The sequence below is a fragment of the Phoenix dactylifera genome, chromosome 10 (genome assembly GCF_009389715.1).
Source record: "Phoenix dactylifera cultivar Barhee BC4 chromosome 10, palm_55x_up_171113_PBpolish2nd_filt_p, whole genome shotgun sequence".
NCBI lineage: Eukaryota > Viridiplantae > Streptophyta > Magnoliopsida > Arecales > Arecaceae > Phoenix > Phoenix dactylifera.
In genome coordinates, this window is record NC_052401.1 from 401,399 (window position 1) to 422,440 (window position 21,042).

At 41.4% G+C, this 21,042-nt stretch overlaps 2 protein-coding genes across 3 annotated transcripts; both read left to right on the plus strand.

Moving 5' to 3' along the window:
• Window positions 1-212: 212 nt before the first annotated feature.
• LOC103717681 (uncharacterized protein C227.17c-like) lies at window positions 213-7,373 on the plus strand. Of its 2 annotated transcripts, none has more exons than XM_008806158.4 (3): window positions 213-726; window positions 5,563-5,686; window positions 6,889-7,373. In XM_008806158.4, exons 1-3 carry the CDS (start codon window positions 552-554, stop codon window positions 6,896-6,898), a joined length of 309 nt encoding a protein of 102 aa, XP_008804380.1. In that variant the 5' UTR covers window positions 213-551; the 3' UTR covers window positions 6,899-7,373. The 2 variants fall into 2 exon arrangements, with proteins under 2 accessions (XP_008804380.1, XP_008804379.1); XM_008806157.4 differs by having other exon boundaries at window positions 238-726; window positions 5,563-5,681.
• A 6,587-nt stretch (window positions 7,374-13,960) lies between these two features.
• On the plus strand, window positions 13,961-20,777 carry LOC103717685 (AT-hook motif nuclear-localized protein 10-like). The gene is made up of 5 exons (XM_008806161.4): window positions 13,961-14,845; window positions 15,492-15,559; window positions 15,710-15,841; window positions 18,290-18,451; window positions 20,151-20,777. Exons 1-5 carry the CDS (start codon window positions 14,449-14,451, stop codon window positions 20,469-20,471), a joined length of 1,080 nt encoding a protein of 359 aa, XP_008804383.1. The 5' UTR covers window positions 13,961-14,448; the 3' UTR covers window positions 20,472-20,777.
• The last annotated feature ends 265 nt before the right edge of the window (window positions 20,778-21,042 follow it).

Sequence of the window (21,042 nt, forward strand, 5' to 3'; positions counted from 1 at the left end):
AAATTATTCCAGAAGATAATTGAGTCTGCCTAAGAGTGGCAATTTACAGTATCCAGATTATGAGCAAGAGAAGCTTCGGCAGCGAGTATGAGGTCGTCAGCAAATAGGAGATTGGAAATAACAGGTGCATAGGTGTTTGTTTGTGCGATCATAACAAATATCAAACGTAAGATGCAGGCTGACTGCTTTGAGGGGATGACGCATTAATCGGAGTGGGGGGAGGGCGAACAAAGGTGGAGCGAGCGCGCCATTTAGACGTCGATCCGCTCCCCAACGTTGATTGTGGGCAAGACGGGCCGGGTGGGGTCCTTGAGCCCTGCCCTTGTGTACGCGGCCAGCGAAAAGGGAGCCCACAAGCCCAGCCAGGCGCGGCGCTCCGCGCTCCTCCCTCTCAATTCCTAATTCCTAATTCCTAAATTCTTGGTGGGACGGGAGACCCCAGCAGCCAGAGGCCTTTCGTTTCCGTCGTCGTCCTCTTTCCTCTCCTCCGCTGTTCCGCTTGGTTAGGTTTAGAGCCGCAATAGCAAACAGCTTGCGCTCCCTCGATTCAGATGGATCATCCTCCCAAGGAGGCGGCGGCGGCGGCGGCGGCGGCGGCGGCCCCGGCACCGGCTCCGGCTCCTACCACCAACGTCAACAGTTCGAGTTCAGGTTTAGCAGCCCCCCAAGACCAGGTCCGGCGCGTCTCCTGCACCAAATGCTTCGACGCTCTCTGGTTCTGCTACTGTACGCACGCAATCTTCCTCCTGTTCCTTCTCTCCTCTCTCTCTTTCTTTCTCTCCGTATTTCTAGATCTCTGTCTGTCTGAATGCTTCTTCGCTGCTCGTTGGGCGGTTATATGCTTGTCCGTTCCCGATCCAATGGTTGTAGGAAAGAAAAAGAAGGGGGGGAGTTATTGGGATGGCAGAGCGAAATCGCTGGATTCCATACATTGCTTTTTTACGTGTTAGTTCATCTCAAATCGACCGTCCGGATCTTGAAAAGAGACGAGGGCGAGCTATAACAGCGCAGGCTTGTGATGGATGGATCGCATTGCCTGCTCTCTGTTGCAACTATACATGTTCCCGATTTGAGGTCCCCAAAGATGGTGGATGTCCCTAGAAATTGAGCGTCTATCTCTGACTCTGATATCAACATCTTTTGTCTGCCCCAGAGCTCAAGGTGGCGGTGCCCTTTTTCATTGCATCTGCTTCGGAACAACAACTTATGTACCCATCTTTAGGCCCCCTCTCCAATTTCAATTTTCGACGATTGAGTAAGCAAGGATGCCGCTGCATGCCGCTCAACTATTTGTTTTATCTCTTCCTCCTATGCAATGGCGGCAGCGATGAGAATGAGGTGCTCGTAGCAGTTCTAGTGGGATCGGGCTGTATTGCATGCCTTAGCTGTTGCCTCATGGATTCCTTCTAGTGGTATGGAGCTTACATTGTAGTGGGGGCTGAGATCAAACCTCATCTCATGGATTCCTTCTGGTGGCCTGATTCTGATCTCTGCCTTTATACTGCTTTGTATTCCTTTAGCTGTTGCCTTCGTCAACATTTCTGTCTCAGCTGACATGGGTACGAGATAAGTCCCATCGGGTTTATATCAATTTAGTTTCAGAATTTGGGATTGCCAAATGTGTTCCAGTTTGCATCAACTAACAAGTCACTCGTCGTAAACGGCCCATTTAGTCATGGATATGGAGCTGTGCCATGCTCATGTGCTAAATGACAAAAGGGCCCGGTATTTCTTATGGATGGATATGCCAGGAAATAATCTTTTCTCAGTTTGCAGCCCCATGGTTGCTAGGGATTGAAAACCTTATAACTTTAGTCAAGCAAAAACTTACATTACAAGCCTCAGAAATTTGGAACTGACTTGTAGCTACTACTGATTTTGACATTCTAATGAAACTGATGCATTTCTATTACATCATCTTGGCAGAAACTGTACCCTTAAACAAGAAATAGTTCATAGAACATTCACTTCGTGATGACTTACATGTTTGTTTTACCTTTTTATACAACACTATATACAAAATTTTTTTGATGGAATAATAGGAGGGTCTAATGATGACCCACCGTCCTTCCAAATTTTTTGACTATTTTTTCTTCTTCTGTATTTTTGTTACTAATTTCTTTCTTACTTATGTTTTTGCTGTGGAAGGGAAAAAAAGGCAGGGCGGGGGCTGAGATTTGTAGGTAGTTAGCTTATGCGAAGAGCTTGTCATCTCTTAGCAGTTCATGATGGTCCAAACTATACTAGAAGTTTTCATTTGTGGATTTTTTTCTTTAGTTCATTTAGCAACACCCATGCTATAAATAGAATCATTGAAGTTTTCTGATACTCAGTTCTTACTCAGACACCTTTTTTGTTACTTTTGTCCTTTTAACTAGTTCAGACATGCGTGTATGCATGCACAGAGAGGAGAGGGGGGGGGGGGCGCTAGATCCAAGCTTTGCTGGATTTGAGGATTCACTTCAATGACTTTGGCTATGATTAACTCGAGCTTTTTCCTACGCTTTGCCCTAAATGGAATTTTGACTTCTGATTGATATCATCATAGATCAGATCTGCATTTTGTGGATTCAGAGTGCGTTGATAGTCATTCTTAGAACTTGGATCGAGTTCTTGTTCAATAAGATGTTGAATCAGTAAGATGTCCAAGAAGCCTTGGAACATGTAAAGAGGTTTCAACGAGCTAAATTTGCACTCATTGGTCTCCTGGGTGATTTTCATGAGAATTGAAGATGTTGGTTGATCTGATCAGACTATTTCTGAGCTATTTACCCTCCTGAAGAAGGATGGGATATGCTAACCATCCTTAAATTTTTGGCAGTTGATGTAATGATCTTTTAAGTGCCAATTCTGAGAGATCATATGGTTATAACTTGAATACAACTACACAAGCACAGAAATCTGGTGATGCAATTGTTGCAAATTTGATCGAGGAAGATTCAAGAGGCATGCAAGTTTGCAGTGAGCAAAGCAAAGTGGACTGCTCATTATGTTTAAACTTGAGGACTGTGAACGAGTGCAATACTTTTTATGATGTTCTCATCAGTGATGATCCATTGCCTTATTGCATTAGATTGCTAATCTGATGCATCAATATCAATAGTTAAGGTCAGACAATGCCATGATTCAACAATCCAATTTCATGAACGCTTATTGTCGGTTTCCACCATCAAAACTAGGAGAGTCAATAATAGGATGAAAAAAATGTTTTTTGTCAGCTAGATCAAAATGTCAAGTCAAAACAAGTTGAGATAGCTAGTTTATGAAGCTTTGAGCATTTAATTTATTTCTCCAATATAATTTTCAATCGAGGATCACTTTTGTCTGTTATAAACGATTCTGCCATACCTTAATGAGATACAAGGTTGGAAGTGCTACAAAATGCTAATCTGTTTCACTGAACCCTAGTTATAATAGCTTAGAGTGTTGTTGCAGGATTAGGAAATCATGTTTTTTTCCTCTTTAGTTGCTAGGTTTAGTTTGAGGGTTGTGGTTAATTTGGTTTAACCAATGCTTGTGACAAATCTGGATTTCTTATGTTTCTGTTCAAGGCATAGGACAATCCCCATTAATACAATTTAAAGCCTGCGAATGAAATCTTACAAATCTTTATCTTTTCTTTTTCTTGGATACATGATGGATTACATGTCTAGATCTATGCGTTATGGTGTCATGGGCTTGACAATTCATCTCCTGCAGTAGTTGAACCTTGAACCAGTTGAGAAAAAACTTTTTGGTTTAAGATGTGGTTATGAACATGGGTCCTCTTCTCTTTAGATGCTTGTGTGAGTGTGGATTCGCTAAGTGAAGGGTGGTCTTAAGCTCAGTCCTTGTTATGAAAGTTTTTTTTTTTTAAAAGCTCAACATACCCCTATAAATTCTGTTCTGATCTTGGCTCAGAATGTAATGAGAAATGCTCAAGCGATTGGGGCCAAATATTTGACTGGCTGTTTTTAACCTGACTTGGCTCAAATTATAAGATGATTTGGTATGCCTTGTAGTAAGAGCAAATAGAATAAAACATTACTTCTTTTTTATTTCCTGGGTTTGAGGTTGAGTTCGGTGAAATTTTTCCTTATGCACACACAGACATCCATACATGCACATGCGTAGGCCATATGCAGGTTAATTAGGAAAGCTTAATGTGCCAACATAATATTTGGTTTAAAGTTTAGTGTGTATTCAAGTTGTGCCAAAACTTTTTAAGCCCCCCAACAAAATTGTTATTTGGCTCAGCCCTTTAAGGCCAATGGTAAGGTTGCTCCATTGTGATCTAGAGGTCACAGGTTCGAAACACAGAAACTGCTTTTCCGAACATGGAGTTAAGATTGCGTACTTCTAACCCTCCCCAGATTCCGCAATGGTGAGAGCCTTATGTACCAAGCCCCTCAGCCGTCTCAGGATATAGTTTGGGTTGAGCACATCATATAGTGGCCCAGCCAAATATGCAGCCATGTAATTCAATGGCGTAAGGCGCAGATTTTCAAAAAAAGGCGTCTTTGGTTTCTGAATTTTATTTATGATATATAGTTTCAAAATGTTAGTGATTTAAGCATTATCAACTGCAGAAACGAAAAATGTGTCCATATTGACTGCATCAAATCATGAAAACAAGGAAACTTCATTGCTTTGATTGGACACCTCATACTGATCTTTAAAGAAGGTGATATATGATTTACTTAAATGGAAATGAAGTGTTAGACAGTAAAAGGTGAATGAGAAAATAAGCTCCAAAGTGACTCACTTGAAAAGTTGCATCTTGGAGGAGGTGTGTCTCTTCAAAAGAGATGCATCTATTCATTTGTAGGGATGCATCTTTTCATTTAAAAGATATGACTGTAACATGAAAGACATGACTATTCGTAGGGATGAATATATGCATTTGAATAGAAAAGACATGTCTCTTCACTTGGCGTCTATTCTGAATAGTTACTATGAACTCTAAAAATAGAGCCTTGCCCCAACCATTTTATATACAAAATTTTATTTAATTCATTTTGTTCTCTTATTCAAAGAGAGTACAAAAACTCAATTTTTGGTTCGCCGTACAAACAAATTGGTGTGCTCCTTTTGTTTGTGAAGATCATTGTATTCTGGGAGGCAGATGCTCAAGAGATCCAAAGCACCTGTGTAGAGGGCGAGATCTGTCTTAAGGGCATAGTGTCAAACACTAGCCTTGATCTTACATAGATGTGATAAATCTTCATTTGAGGCCAAATTTATTTATTGATCTATTTATTATTCAAGTTATTTCACAAATTCACAATACACACAAGCAACATGGAGAACTAAGGAATAAGCTGTAGTATAGAGCGATGTAGTACCTTGTTCATGTATATGCAAACCCTAAACAGATTGCACATTTTTTCGGCATGATGATTACACACATGATACAATTTTCACATAATGCTATGTTTCAAGCATGTATCAAATAATTTTACATTCTGTTGCAAGGAATTTAGAGCTAACTTCTTAGTTTTTGCTGTGATGTAAATACTTATGGGATTAGTTTATGCTGTGAATGTATATACTTTATGCTGATGCTTGTGCACCATATGGCAGCTCCATTTCACCAGATGCAACAGTACTACAGATACGGAGAATTTGACACTTGCTTCGGGAAGTGGAATGCACTCTTTGACTGTTTGAGCCTCAAAACCAAAAAGTCATCAGAAGTTCAGGTTTGGTATAATTCTAACCATAGCTTATGTTAATTACCATTTGAAAAGCCTTGAAAACCTAGTTAACCACAAAACTGGAAGGTCATCAGAAGTTCAGGTTTGGCATAACTCTAACCATAGTCTATGTTTATTTCCATTTGAAAAGCCTTGAAAACCTAGTTAGCCACAAATGCGTCCTTGGGTAATTTAAGACTATTTTCTGTGGTTACTATTCAGAAATCAGTTTCCATCAAATTGGACGACTATGGTATCTTCTGGTTATCTTACGCAGAATTTTTTTTTCTATGTAAATTGTTACTAATTGGTGTTGCAACCATGCATGTGAACTCTAATTGCGCGTTTGTGTTTGTTAGGTCAAGATTTCTGAACCTTTGTGGTTTATCCTTTATGCATCAACTCATTGTCTATTTAAAAGCAAGTCAATATCCTTTATTCATCAACGCATTTTCTATTTAAAAAGCAAGTCAGTATCCTTTCTCTCACTTCCTCCATCCATGTTACCTCGGTTTTCTCCTCATCTTTTTTGACTTTCAACATGGATCTGGGGCCTGGGCCTGTCTATTTCTAGAGACACCTGCATATCTTTTTCTGTTGTGAAAATATTAGGTCGAGATCTAATCACCAGGTACCTGCATATCTTGGTTGTATCTACCCCCTTCCCAATCCGTATGAAGCTCATTTGGATTTTGCTCGGATTTTTCAAGATGGCAGCCTAGGATTGGAAAAGTGAGAAAACAATAACAAAAACAAGAAGAGTAGGGAGTAATGTATGCCGCTATTTATAGCTTTCTTGATATTGATTTAGATTCCTCCAAAACAACCCCATGGCATCACATTCTGTATTGGGTTTGGTTTGTTCATTGCAAAATAGTTTTCGGGAACAACTGCTTGCCTCTGTGTTACTGGGGCATCTCCTAAAGGAGCCCAAAAAGTCTATGATTAGTCAACTGTTGATCTTGAAGGGCGTATATGAGTGGCTGCTGGACGCATCAAGGTGGTCATAGAAACGCATCGATAAAGTTCTCGTGTGTACCATCATGTTAAAGTTCTACTTTTGATCATTATTGATTTCTTTTCTTTTTTTTTTTAACTTTTGTCTCTTGGTTCTTTGGATGCGCTATTTTCGACATCATGCATGTACGGGTTTCCAGTATGCATATGTTTTTTGTCAGTCTTAGCTTAAGGGCTTCGTCTCGTTTTGTTGCAGGAGATTTTAGAAGCTCGTGAGAAATCGAGGCCACATATCTGGGAATATCGGACGGTTGAGGAAGCCTCGGTGAATTGGTGGAGGATGTATGGCCATTTTTTCAAGTTCCCTCCTAAACCTGATTCGTAAACTTACCCAGATTGCTCGGCTCTTTTCCCCCGAGCGCGCACATTACATTGCTTCGGTTAAGTCTTTGAGCTTATAGTTGTCTTCCGAAAAATAAAGACTCGAGGCGGGTAGTCCCATTAATTAGCCAGAGTGCGATGTATCTGAAAACACTCGAGCATCCGTTGAGCTGGAGGTTTAACCTTGAAAGAGGGCTGGAGGTCAGGAAAGAATCACACAATAGGTTTGGATGCTGTCTCCTGTTCTTCTTACTTTAATTATCACCTGGCAGCTTTATTTGTTGTTTTCTCCTTTAGTCGGTCGTATGCCTTATTAAAAGATGCAGGAATTGAAAGCTCTCACCAGAAAAGATGTTTGAACTCTCTCTCTCTCTCGGTTCTCCTTTTGTTTTATTTCTACAAGGCAACTGCGAAGAATCTAATATGAAAATGCCCACTTCGTAGATTATTATACAATCATATCTCTACCATCTAGGCTTTATCGGAAAACCCAATCATTTTTTAAAGCCGGGGGAGGTGGGAAATGGTCTGTGATGCGAGTCATCTGTACGCAACCGCGAATATGTACGGGAAGGTCTTTTGACCGGACTCTTGAATTTTGGCCGGAAAGCTGCGATGGAGCCCTGGGCATATTTGGTCGCTGCAAACCGTATCTGGCAAAGACCTTGCTGGTGGCGAGCTGGATCCACTGGAATGGGTAGATGGTGGGTGATCTAAGTCTTGATAGAAGAGGAAGGAAATAAATGGAACGCACCGGCTTTGTTTTGCTCTTTTGTGGTGGAAATAGTCCTGCAGACGTTGCCGATCCAAATTAAACGGCCGAAATAATCTAATTGGAACAAATGCAATAGGGATCATAAAGAATCCCTGAGCCCGAGGGCAGCACCTCCGAAACGTCGGCGTTAATAGATTCCCTGTCCTTTCTTGTATATGCGAGTCACGCGGAGGAACTGTTCTCTAATCTGGGGTTTCGAAATTTTCAGTTTTTTCATAGGCAAATAATGATGGCCGTAATAAGCCCCTGGGAAGCTCGCTCGAGGTTGTTGGCTGCCCATGGAAAGAGAGGGCGGCAGGTAGGGAAAGAGGGAGCGCGTGACCGATGCATCACGTGCGTGTGGCTCGCTCCACTTCTCTCTCCGGGTGAATAGGAATGGGAAAAAGGTCGGCAGTGGTAGCAAGCGCGTCACCATCGTCGGTCGAGCCCGCTGCCGTCCCGCATCGTTTTACTTGGGTTTCTCCGAAGCCTTGCTGCGGTTGCCTCCCACGGGAGAAGGACGCACGGATGGCAGAAAGAAGAGGGGGGCTCGATCGAGGTGATGGATTCTCGGGCTGCCTGGGCGTAGCCTCGGCTTTCCCTGTTCTTCTCACTTCTCACGCTGGGAGCTGGCCCACCTACGTCAAGTCGTTGATGATGGATTTTGGTCAAACTGGCACCATTTGCCCTTTCTCTGCCAGGTGGGTCATCCAAGGTCCCCAATGGACCAAGGCGGTCATCATCTCTTCCGTTGGCTCCTGCATGCGTTTACGACTCATTCTGATGCAATATTTTTGTGCTGCGCGAGGGACGGGGTTGTGTCTTTCGCGCGATTCACCTTACTTCGCGCGCGAGGCCACCGCTACCGTTGGATGATCACCCACGGATCATTTTGAGATCTGCGATTACTATAAGACCTGTGCAGATGAATGCAAGATGGAGTTCGGAGTGCTTTGACATCTGTGCAGGCATGATTCAACAACGGATCCCTGCCAAGAGAGATGAATCATTTTTTATTCGCGAAAGATACCGCTTCTATCCGGTAACCGATCACTGATGCACCAATAAAAAGGGTATCGTAGCATATAGTTTGTGGACTAGACGAGGCTAATAATATACGTACATAGTCTCATTCTCATGTGCATGGAGACTAATTTAGTATTTTGAACCAATAAAACCCAAACCACAATTAAACGTTGTTACTGTTGCACCAAGGCCGTCTTCTAAATTACTAGTGCAGCAACTAATTTGCAACTTAAATTAAAATGTTCCTATCACCAAGCTCCATTCACTTTTAAAGAATTGAAGACCGGTTAGATTGCGATATATGAGGAGCATTATTTGAAAAAAAAAATTACATAAGGGGTGCATGCTTCTAATAGAAAATCCGATCGGGATGTTGATTGCATATTATAATTACTATATAAAACAATCTAAATTATTTCTTACCAAATTATATGAAAGGTGAAATATCACTTTAACTTAATGGTAAGTCACTAATAATAGAAATAATCAAATTTACAACTTTAATAATTGCCGGTAAGAATTTTTTTTTGGCTTTGGTCAAGTAAGAATTTTTCATGCCATGTTTTGTTGCAGCGTAGCTCATAGTAATCAAATCCTAACACGTTCTTTAAATCACATGAAATGAAGAAGTGGATCATGGACACCAAAAATCCAGTGATGTACCTTACATCCTTTTTAGGAAAAGCCATAGCGTTGTCCCTCCAACTTTACTTCAAACGGACTTCAACCCTAATTTTTTTTATAAAAGAAAAATAGTCCCTCAAAAATATTTTTTGTGTCAATGCAATCCAACTATCTATTTGTTCCCCCTAAATTTTGAGTGATTAATTAAAAAAAATTAAACTTCAGAGGGGAGATGTTTGTCAATAAAATTGGAAAGGATGTTGCCGTATTCTTTCCATCCACTTATTTTAGGAAAAGTGACCATGCCTCCCGTGTGAAGAAAAGTCTTCACTTCTCCTTGCATGTTGAGGTTGACCGATGATTTGCATGACCAACCTCAGCCATATATTCAAGATAGAGCGGTGGCGTGGCATGCCAACGTGAAAAAAATGTATGATGATGCCAAATAAAGAAAATCAATTTGTTGGTCTCTGAACAGTTTCATGGAGTTATCCACTGCCAACTAGTAAGATGGTGCGGACATAGTAGCGATCGAGGCTACCCAAGCTTAGGTGGATGATGTACTTTTGAAAGCTTTAGTTTCGAGGTGACCTCTCTGATATGAATGGAAAATTTTATTTTAACAGTTAAAATGGTTTGAGTTTTTGATAGTTCAAATTTAGATTTTTGGATCGAGCATATCAAGCAAGTATTGAGATTTATTGTCAAATTCCAATAATTCTATCAAGATCCAGATTCATATTAAATTAGACCGAGCTTTAGATCGACGTAATATAAAAGTTTTTTTTTTAGAGTAGGATGGTGATAATTTTATTTTTTGATAGAAGATGGTGATGTTTTTTTTATTGTACCAACGAGAGCGTATAGTTTTATTAAGAAGGGGAAAGAGTTATATGCGTCTTTTTTAAGAGAGCGAGAGAGGCAACTTGGAGAGGTGGGAGTGTGGTGGAGACGTCCCAGGGAAGTTTTAAGAGAGGAGAGGAAACAAATAAGTATGATGACTCTGTTTGTGGATGGCTTCCTTGGGTGAGAGGGGGTCGAGTTTGGCTCTTTACAATTATTTTAATAAAAAAGCTTTTCTTCTCTTTTCGATTTTTTTTTTTCTTTCATGATTTCTTTTCTGTAGATGTTTGTTTGAATCCTTTCGGCATCTCTTTCTTGTTATTTTTTTAGATGTTTGTTTTGAATTTTGGGCCAGTGTATTTATTAATTTACACTGAGTATCATGCTGTTCTACGGCAATGGACGTCTAAAAAAATCCGCTTTTTTTTTCATTAAATAAAAATCGGCATCTCTGGGCATTGGATTCCGGTGTCTTACAAATCGCAAGAGAAGGCACCATTCAGCTAATAAAATTAGGTAGTGCCGGTTGAACGTTTGAAAAATCCAACTCAGCGCCCGTGAATAGCTCCCCCGTTCAAACTCCTAACGCCGAGGGGGGCCAGGTGACGTAGCCCATCTTAGATCAGCCGACAGGCCAGCAAGGCAGGGATGTTGGGTGCCCGGAAGAAGACAGCGGAGGGAGGCCTCCCCTTGGCGCCATTTGGTGGCGCGCCGGGGACCCAGGGGAAGCTCTCCCTCCCGACGTAAGCTCGAGGATTCTGGAGGGTTTAAGGTAGGCCCACCGAGGGAAGGGAAGGAAGGCCAAGCTAACGTCGAACGAGTCCTCCGACAGCTTTTAAGCCTGCTGGTGCTTGTATTTTTTTTTTTTTTTTTTTTGCTTTGAAGGCGGAGAAGCCCCTCCACAGTTCTTTATTTCTCCCCTGCCATTCTTTTTTACAACTATATTTATGTATATATTTATGCCGCCTGCCAGCTAGCTTCCTTTCTCCTTTCCCTCCCTCCCACTTCTCGCTCTTTCTTTAAAAGAGGAACTGCAAATGCGACGCTCGGATTTCATTTGGTTTCAGAAACGGAGAGTGGTGTTGGGATTTGCACCCCCTCTCCCCAAATTCTTTATCATTAGGATATAAGTATTGATATAATTCAGAGAGGGTTTTAGCTTTTACAGCGCAGCAACAGTTGACCGGATCAGATTAATCTCTTTTCCCATCCCCTTCCTCCCTCCATCGATGTCTGTGGAGGGGCGTCCTTCTTAATTTTTTTCTTTTCAAAAGTTTAAAGTTACATCTCGCTCCCAAGCGAAAACCGCCTTTTTTTTTTATTGCTATTTCTTTTTGTTCTGGGGTGGTGAAATAAATTAATAAAACCGCCTTCCTACTTATCTACGTATAGTGCGTGAAAGAGACATGCCGTAATTACTCAAAAGCCCCTGTTGTTGTGGCTTGCTTCCCATGGAGGCCACCACCTTTGCGGCTTTGCTCGAAATACTTCCTCCGTCCGTTCAGAGTGCGTATGATTTTCGGGTAAGAGTAAGGAGATGGATGGAGATTTATTAGGGAAGAGTCTCCCCTAAATCTGCCAACTAGTCTACTAGATTTGCTTCTTTATTCCCAATCCTATAGTTTTCTGACGGGTAAAAACTCGGCGCTCGGCAGTATTATAAGGGGAGGGTCTCCCTTAAAGCTACCTACTACATATAATTCTTTATAATTCTTTAGTTCTAACGAGCAAAAGTTGGGGGCTTGGAATTTTGGTATCTACCGATTGGCCATTTATGGTTGAACGACTCGGAGTGGATTTCAAAATTTTTTTTTGAAAAAAAAGGAGAGAGAGAAAACAAGGAGGATCCAGGAAACCGCCCCGCCCTATAAATAAATGCATTGATTCGATCGCTTTCTTTTTTTATCGCCTTTTGTCCTCCATTTTTTTTCCGTGACAATAGCAAACCCCGACCCCCACCCTCCCTAAAAAAAAAAAAGAAGGAAAATTATGACAGGACCTCGCGCACTTGACTGTTCTGCTATCGTATCCTTTTTTTTTAAAAAATTAAAATTATAATATATTTTTTTAATTTTAAAAATTTTAAACGAATTTTCTGAGTTTTCGAACCATTCCAAACTTGCCCTTGGACTCTCTAACCTATGAATGGCATTAGCCTATTCCAGTATTTTTTTAAGATCTATCCAGATGGATAAATAATCTAAATCATCTACATGGTCGCTTTGAGATCTATACAGGTAGATGAATGAATAATCCTGGTCATCCATACAATCACTTTGAGATCCGTACAAGTGGATGACTATTTGGATCATTTATATGGTTGCTATAAGATCTATGTAGACGGATGAATATTCGGATTATCTATGCAGTTGCTTGGATATCTGTGCACGTGAATGAACATTTGTATTGCTTCGAGATCTGTACAAAGAGATGGATAATTCTGATCATCTATTGATTGCTTTGAGATGTGTGCATATTGATAAATATCAGATCATCCACAATTGCTTTGAGAGATACACATGTGAATGAATATCTAAATCATTTGCGGTTGTTTTGAGATCTATGCAGGCATCATCCTCTTCTTCCTCTCTAATCGTCTTTTCTCCTCTTCTTTTTTTCCCTCCACGTCGCTAGCGGTCAGATGAAAGCATATGTGGCAACACCGGTGAGCCTCTCACAACAACATCGATACACCACTCCATCATTTTGTGGCGAATCTCTCTCTTCTCTCCAAAGTCTAGGGCTTCTGACTCCGCCTAAACCTTAATTTTCCCCAATTTCTTCTAATCTCTTGATTTCTGACTCCAAATTCTATTTCGATAATCTCAACCATAGCCTAGTTCCGACGTCTTTGATTATCTTGATCTATTCTCACCTCACCAAACCCCGATCTCTCAGGCTCAAACCATCCACCGCCTGCCCTCGTGCCCCACTACCAGTGTTGGGATCTTCAACAATCACAGCCCATGTTGAGGGAGCGGGTGGCGCCAATAGTGGCTGGTGTGGAGAAAGCCCTCCTCCCATATTTCCTTTCTTGCACGAATTCGGATCATCCATTTGCCTTTGAGATTTGTGCAGATGGATAAATATCTAGGCTTTGAGATCTATGTAGATGGATGAATATCTGGATTATCTATACGGTCGCTTTGAGATTTTTGTAGGTGGGTGAATAATTTATATCATCCACTAGTCGCTTTGAGATCTATGTAGATGGATGATGATTCTGGTTGTGCTTTGAGATCTATACCCGACGAATGGGAGATTCAGCGTAGAACAATTTTATATTATAATACGATGGTCACATGATGTAATGGAGATGAGTCAACTTGGAATAATTTGCAAATTTGGGTTTTTTTTTTTTTGAACTTCTTAAAGTTAAAAAAAAAAAGTTAACCAAGGTTGGCCTAAAATTAAGAGGGTATTGTCGTAATTTTAATTTAATTAACTAACTGGATACGAACGAATTGCCGCTAGGTTTAGGTTCTGCAGAAGAAACACGGGCTGGACTATGTTTTCACCGTATTCCCAGATTCTCCAGCTCCACTTTTCCCAGCCCAACTCCCCACGAGATAAAAAGAAAGCCCCTGGAGTCTGAGGGCACGCACCCTGCCCTGCTTGGTGGCATCGACGTCATTCCGAGTGGTTTCAAGGGGTTTAGAGGTCACTTAAAGAGAGGGAGGAAATTGCGTGTGAGAGAGAGATGAGGGGAAGTGGAACCCGCTCTTTCTATGTATTTGTCTCTCGCCTCACGGTTGCGGTAGCAGCAGCCGGAGGAGGAGCAGGCGAGGGAGAACAAAGAAAGGGAAAGGGAAAAAATAAAAAAAGAAGGCAAGGAAAGGAAGAAAGGGATAACCAGAGCAGCTTTTTTTTTTTTTTGTTCCTTTTCCTTTGTCCGTTTCTTTCTCTTTCTCAATCGACGACGGACGGAGAGTAGAGTAGAGTAGAGGAGAGGAGAGGAGAGGAGAGGAAAGAGAGGAAGACTCGCTCGCCCTGCTCGTCGTCGCGTCTCATTCCAAAACCCAGAAAGGAAGAAGAGGAGAAGGAACGAAGAAAAAAGAAAGAAGGAGATCGAAACTTTATCCAACCACTCGATCGGGTTTTCTCTCTCCTTCCCTTTGCGCTGCTGCTGGTGTTCCTATTGTCCGTCTGTCCGTCTGTCGGCGTGTCGGATAGCTCGCTAGTATATGCATGGAAGGGAGGGAGAGCGTCGTGGTGAGTGGTTCTCCTGAAGTTGGAGGAGGAGATGCGGGAGGGGCGGCGAAGGACTCTCCTTCTTCGACCCCATCGCCATCCCCGACTCCGTCCCCGCCTGCTGGTCCGGGAGCGGTGGTGCCGCCGGTGCCTGGCATAGGGATGGGGATAGCGACGGGCATGAGTACGGGCGTCGGGAGCGGCGGCGAGGATCTTGCGCGGAAGAAGCGGGGGAGGCCCCGCAAATACGGGCCCGACGGAAGCAGCATGGCCCTGGCGCTGTCCCCCACCACCTCCTCCTCCCCTTTCTCTCCCGTCGGCGGAGACTTTTCCAGCAAACGGGGTAGAGGGCGGCCACCAGGCTCCGGCAAGCGCCAGCTCCTTGCAGCTCTCGGTCGGTCCTCTCTCTCTTTCTCTCCCTCTTCTTCTAACCTCCCCTTCCAAGTTCCAACCTTGACTCTCTCCTCTTTCCCTCCCTCGCTTGCAGACGCTTCTTCTTCTTTTCTATCGTTTTCCCTGCTACCCATTTTTATTTACGGTTCCGTGACTGTTTGAGTTGGTGGCAACTATTTCTTTTTTTTTCAGTGTCCTGATATCGAACAGTTAATAGTTTGGTCACAGTGGGGGGAAAAGAAAATCATTGGTAGATAAAGTTGCTAGCTTTTAGGAGAGCCGAGACCGTAATGCTACGAAAAAAAAAGGGGAAATCTCTCGTTTCTTTCATCTTGATTTCATAGATTATGGCAAGGAACCCCCTTCTACTTCTGTTCTTCTTGGTGGGCTAACGCTGGTAGCGGGACAAAAGCCCTGCCTTTCAAGCGTTCCTTGTGAAGAAAATATTTTTGTGCTGTGCTACCGGGTTTATTTTCTTGTTTGGCATACACAAATCGGAAAATAAGACTGAAAAAAACCTAATATAATGACCCAGCTGCAGTGCTTCATCCGAACATCAACTCGCTATCATTTAGAGGGTGGATTGTTCGGTGCATAACCGTGCAATACTTGTCTCATCTCACGTCCCAAACTTTTGATTTTTGAAGGGGAGTGGTTTGCGTACTCAGCTGGAGGAAATTTCACACCACATGTTGTGACCATAGCCACAGGGGAGGTAACACATCGCAACTACAAAGCTGAAATTTTTGCTCCTCATCTCATTTGCTGTTCTGAATGCCTTCCCAAACTACTTTTTAAATTGCACCACACGACCGGAGATTGAATAAGTGGGACTTTATGCTGAAGAATTCCTTTGGCCTGGTAGGATGTTGCTGCGAGGATACTCTCCTTCTCCCAAAAGGGCCCGCGGGCAGTTTGCATTCTCTCTGCTAATGGAGCTATCTCCAATGTCACTCTACGCCAGCCAGGTTCTTCTGGTGGCACCTTGACATATGAGGTACGAGCTGCGGCTTCTTATTTGCGGGCATTCAGGTTTATTTGCTTGTTGATGAGACGGCTAAGTTTTGTTAATGCGTCCTTATTACCTTGAGTGCCACTTATCTCCGCTCGACAGCTGCTTGGAATATGAACACTCAGGTTTTCAATTTTTGTCTCCATGAAAGCATGCCATTACCAATTATCTTGATACTTAACCTTGGCATGTTATAATTAGATACTTAAGCCCTTAGGTTATTCCTCTATATCAAACTTAAACTTTTAAAACTCTTTCGGAGTGGTTTAGATTTGTACATGTCATCCATTCGGAGGATTGAAAAGCTAAAACCAAAATACGTTGAAGCTGACAAATACTATTTGTCTAGATAAGAAATTATGTAAAAGGCAAAGTTTTAACATCACTAAGAAGCATTATATGTATGGAAAGAGAAAGTAAAAAAAAATGTATGCTATGTCTTAGCATGAGATAGGATTAATATTGTATTGAGGAACTTAGGTTATATCAATCATGTAATTTGATTAGATATATTGAAGTTCCGTGATGGACTGATGGTGCTACACCTCATATAAAACATAAGTAAAAATCCTTTTATTGGGTGGGTGAAGGGGTGGGGTTTGAGGGGCTCTTCCTTTCAATCATGTGATCCAGCAATGATCCATGGAGCCCCTACTCCAGACATTATGTATGAGATTCAACCAATTCCATCCAAAATCTGCTACTTTGTTCAATTTTTTAGGTCCGTGAATGAGAATCACCTGCACCAGCCTTCTGCCTTGGTTAATAAACTACAAATAATAACTCTGGAATGATATCTTTCATCAGTTTCAGCATCAAAAAAAGAGAGATGACTCCTGACTGTTCCAGCTCAACCATCAAGCGACCAGATTTTACAAATTAAGCAAATTCCCTGTCCTTAGCATTTGTCATTTCCACAAGTTTTAGAGGCTACTTGAAGGTTGGTTATTTTGTTTTTTCACTGTCAAAAAAACTAGTATTCGACACTACACTACACTAGCTTCTTGTAGTTATAGTTTTGTTAAATCTACCTAGATGTCTAGTTTGTTGCTCTTGCATGTGGTTTAATCCAGTATAAGGCAGTTTATCTGGGAACTTGATAGTAAATGCTTAATGCTAAGTAGCTTTGTACATGCTAGTAATCTACATTGAAAGGGGACAGGAGGTTCCTCATTTGATCCCAGAAGGTGGAATTCCCACCATGTTTCTCAAATTGAAAAAAAAAGAGATCAAGGAATAAAGAAAAGGAGAGGTAAAACCAGTATCTTTGAGGGGATCAGCCATCCTAAAATCACTTAGAGGGTGATTTTGCCTCCTGGTCAACAGTAAATTTGTTCTAGCATGCTGTGCCCATGCATCACAGTGCTTTATATTACTCACATTGCTGACCTTCATCCTAAGTGAGCACATTTAATTTGTGTCTTTGGCTCACTTTATTTTAAGGATTCTTGTTTAGGAGACATATGGATCACCATCTCATGAGAGGGACTCTTCCAAGTATTCTCAGAGTTTTCTTCGCATGTAGGCTTTTTTTCTTCTTAACACTGCCTCCTTATATGCAACACTCAGCATCCCTTTGCGTTGGAGTCCCATTCCAAGCATTTATTGTAAGTAGGAAGCGCATTTCCTGTAGTGAGAAATGTACAGACACATGTCTTCATGCATAAAACATTGCAGCTAAATATCAAGGCCGATGATCATCAATTCCATTGCTTGTGTCTGAGTCTTCACAAGTCCTTTATTATATATCAACTAGTATCTTTCCTGGAAGACCCATGAAGCTTGCAAACCTAATAATGTGGCTCTGAAGGTTGCATACAGCTGCATCTTAGACATCTTTTGAACTAGGGTTCCTTCTGCTCATGTCTACCTGCAGGAGCTCGTGTTCATCTTCACTGACTTTTGATTGTGCTTTCATCATGATGCTCGAGATAATTCAGGTCACAGGCTGAAAAATTTTGAGGTTGCCTAGGCGATTTAAAAGAACTTCCATTTGGCTTCATGTAATGTGCCAATGCGCTCTACTAGAAACAGTAAATGATGTTTCTGCTAAGGGTTAAATTTTTGTCATTGTTGCAGCCAATACGGCTTCATAGTCCATTATAAACAGGTGCTGAATTGTTGAATTTGCCTAAAGGCCAGTTAGTGCACATAGACATGCATCTCTGGGTGATAAGATGATAAATAAAATCGTAAATGCTATCAGATAAAAGCCAAGGTTGTATGTATATTAAAACATTTAATAACTAGCAAGTCAGCACTCAGCAGTTGTACTGTAGGATCAAAAAACAATCTTTGTTCCACCTTCATGTTCATTTGCAATGTCTCTTCTCCTCTCTTTCTTCTGGGTTGTATTATCTATTTTATTTTTATCTTCCTTGAGAAGAAAAACAATACAATGGGTTCTAAGCTGTTCATTATGTTATTATGCAGGGCCGCTTTGAGATTCTATCTTTATCTGGCTCCTTCACAATTACAGAGAATGGTGGCGTACGCAGTAGAACTGGCGGGATAAGTGTCTCACTTGCTGGCCCTGATGGTCGTGTGGTTGGTGGAGGAGTTGCTGGATTACTTCTTGCGGCCAGTCCAATTCAAGTAACATAAAACTTCTTTTGTCTGTTATAGAAATGTCTGACTTGTTCCTATATCTTACATGGTACACTCCACTATCATGTGGTGTACCGGGAAAGCTGTCCTGCATAAAACTACATGGGTCAGTTAATATTACTGGACTCTGACAAAGAGGGGATTACATATCAAACTAGGTGCTAATAAGTAAGCCTTCTATCAGCAACTTGGCTTAGGAAAAGGGCATTCATACACTATGCAACAGAAGTTTACTCCCCTATTACATAATAGTACAAAGTGTCTAGTTTGAACCGGTATGGGTTAGCATCATTCTGATACCTGGCAGAAATTTCATGTAGTTCTGTCTTCTGGACTACTATGGCGTATGCAACATTATGATGTCTAACAGGAATTATATGAAACTTATGTTCTCTAGGTTTCGCTCCATGTAGAAATTAGTTATCAACCTTCTATGTGTGTTTTCAATTGTACCAGCTAAAGAAAGGCTATTTTATCGGGTCATAAGTGATGAATCAGGAGCATTGCGTAATGTGCTAGCATGATAGTGTTGTATATCATGGACCTCTGTGCTTTGGGATCTTGCATGTTTTGCTATATAAACTGATAACTTACGAGATTTGAATCTCTGTTTGCAGTATAAACATCGTATTTTGAAGTCACTTACTATGTATCAGCTAATTAACCTCAGATAGATGGGATGAGGCCAGCTTCATTTACTATATAATCTGGAAAAGGGCCATGAAGATTAAGGAAGATAGTAGCACATACACCATTTGCTATTTTCTGTTATTTCTAAATGAATCATTACTATAGCATAGTTAGTTACAGTAATGTGTATTTTGATGCTTAAACAAGAATCATCAGAATGAATGAAAAAAATCAACTCTGCCAAAGCTCAATTGTGCCAGTAAATTTCAAGTTGCCCTCTGCTAAAGAAAAAGGGAAAATTGAAAAATGCATAAGATCCAAGTCCTTGCTTTCTAAAACTTTTAGTATGCTAGAGTTCTGAAGTGGAAACCACTAAAAGCCAGCATTTTTGTGACATCTTGATTTCCGAGCACTTCCACTGTACTGAAAGTAATCATTGTGTATATTCTTGTGAACTTGCACTGATCCATGTGCAATCAGGCTATCTTATACAGTAAGGGGGTGCTGTCCTAGGACTGACTCCAAAGTTAGTGATGCTAATGAATTGCTGCCCTCTCAATTTTCAGACTCAATAAAGAAAGCCCGAGCCTTAGTCTAGCTCAGTCAGTGGAATGAGCCTGGACTAAGCTAGGTAAGCCTAAGCCAATAGTAACTATAATTGTTCCATACAGGATGAATAAGTTTTACGAGTTAGCTTGTTTTTCAAATACTTTGTTATGTTTTCCCTGTATTTTTGGTCCCTGGGCGTCGAGGAAACGATCATGGTGTCTGAGTATTAACAAGGTATGATATGAACAAGCTGATCCAAATTATGGTTTAGGAAAATTTCAAAAAATGCCATCCGTTCTGGAGGTCACGCCCTGGTCGGGCTGTTTCTGTCTTGGACTTTTGACATTCCTGTATGTATGATGTAGAATATAGCGTATGGGAGTACTTTAACTTGAACGGTCATAGAAATGCATTTATCTTTCTATTCCGATGCTAAAGAAATAGTGTTTCTTCAGGTTTCTCGGATGTAAAAGATGCCCCGATGATGTGGTTTCTGTTGCTTTTGCAGGTGGTCGTTGGGAGTTTCTTACCAAACACTTTTAAGGAGCATAAAAGGAAGGCTATCCAGGAACCGACATACTCGCCAATTCCAACATCTACTGGAGTATTGACAACAGCAAGGCCCCTTTCTCAGGCAAATCCTGATGATGAATGTGAAACCCCGGCCTCGACGATACCCGGGCAAAGCCATGGAGATGTGGAAAACAGCATGAGCAGCAACCCCCCAAATCTGAACTTCTCTTCTTTCCGGATGGCAGGTTGGAACGGTCAGCAATCATCGGAGCACAAACCTTCTCCTGATATTAACATATGCTTACCCGGGGAGTAGAATCAAGCTTCCTGTATTGCACTCCTAACCCTAGCGTACTATTCTAACATGAGCGATTCTCTTGGTTAGGTGTTAGGCTAGTGACGCTTCAGCGAGTGTAAGATGACGTGTGCTCTGATGATTGTTTGGGTTTTCTATATTATTCTGATGTCTCTGGAACCTTAGACCAAAAACTCTGGGTATCTTTGTTGTTCTTGTAGTAGTCGTCGTCGTCAGGTCTTTCGTTGTTTATCTAATGACCAGTGTATTGTCCATGGATCTTCTTCTCAAGTGGTTCAAGCTTATGCATCAGGTGGAATTCAGTAATGCCTCTGTGATATTCATGTAGATCTATTGTTTTTTTTGGTTCTTCCCGTTACTTCTTCGTAGAAAGATCTTGGGTATTTTTGATGAATCTTTTTGGAGGTCGTCGCAAGCATGCGATTGGTCAAGCTGGATCGGATGACACCTTGACCATAACAAACGCAGAAACACATATCTGCTCGAAACAATCTCGGAACAAATTGCTATTTGTTAATGTTCTGTTCTTATTTGAGCTACACAAGAGTAGGACTAGAGACCGCAACGTACC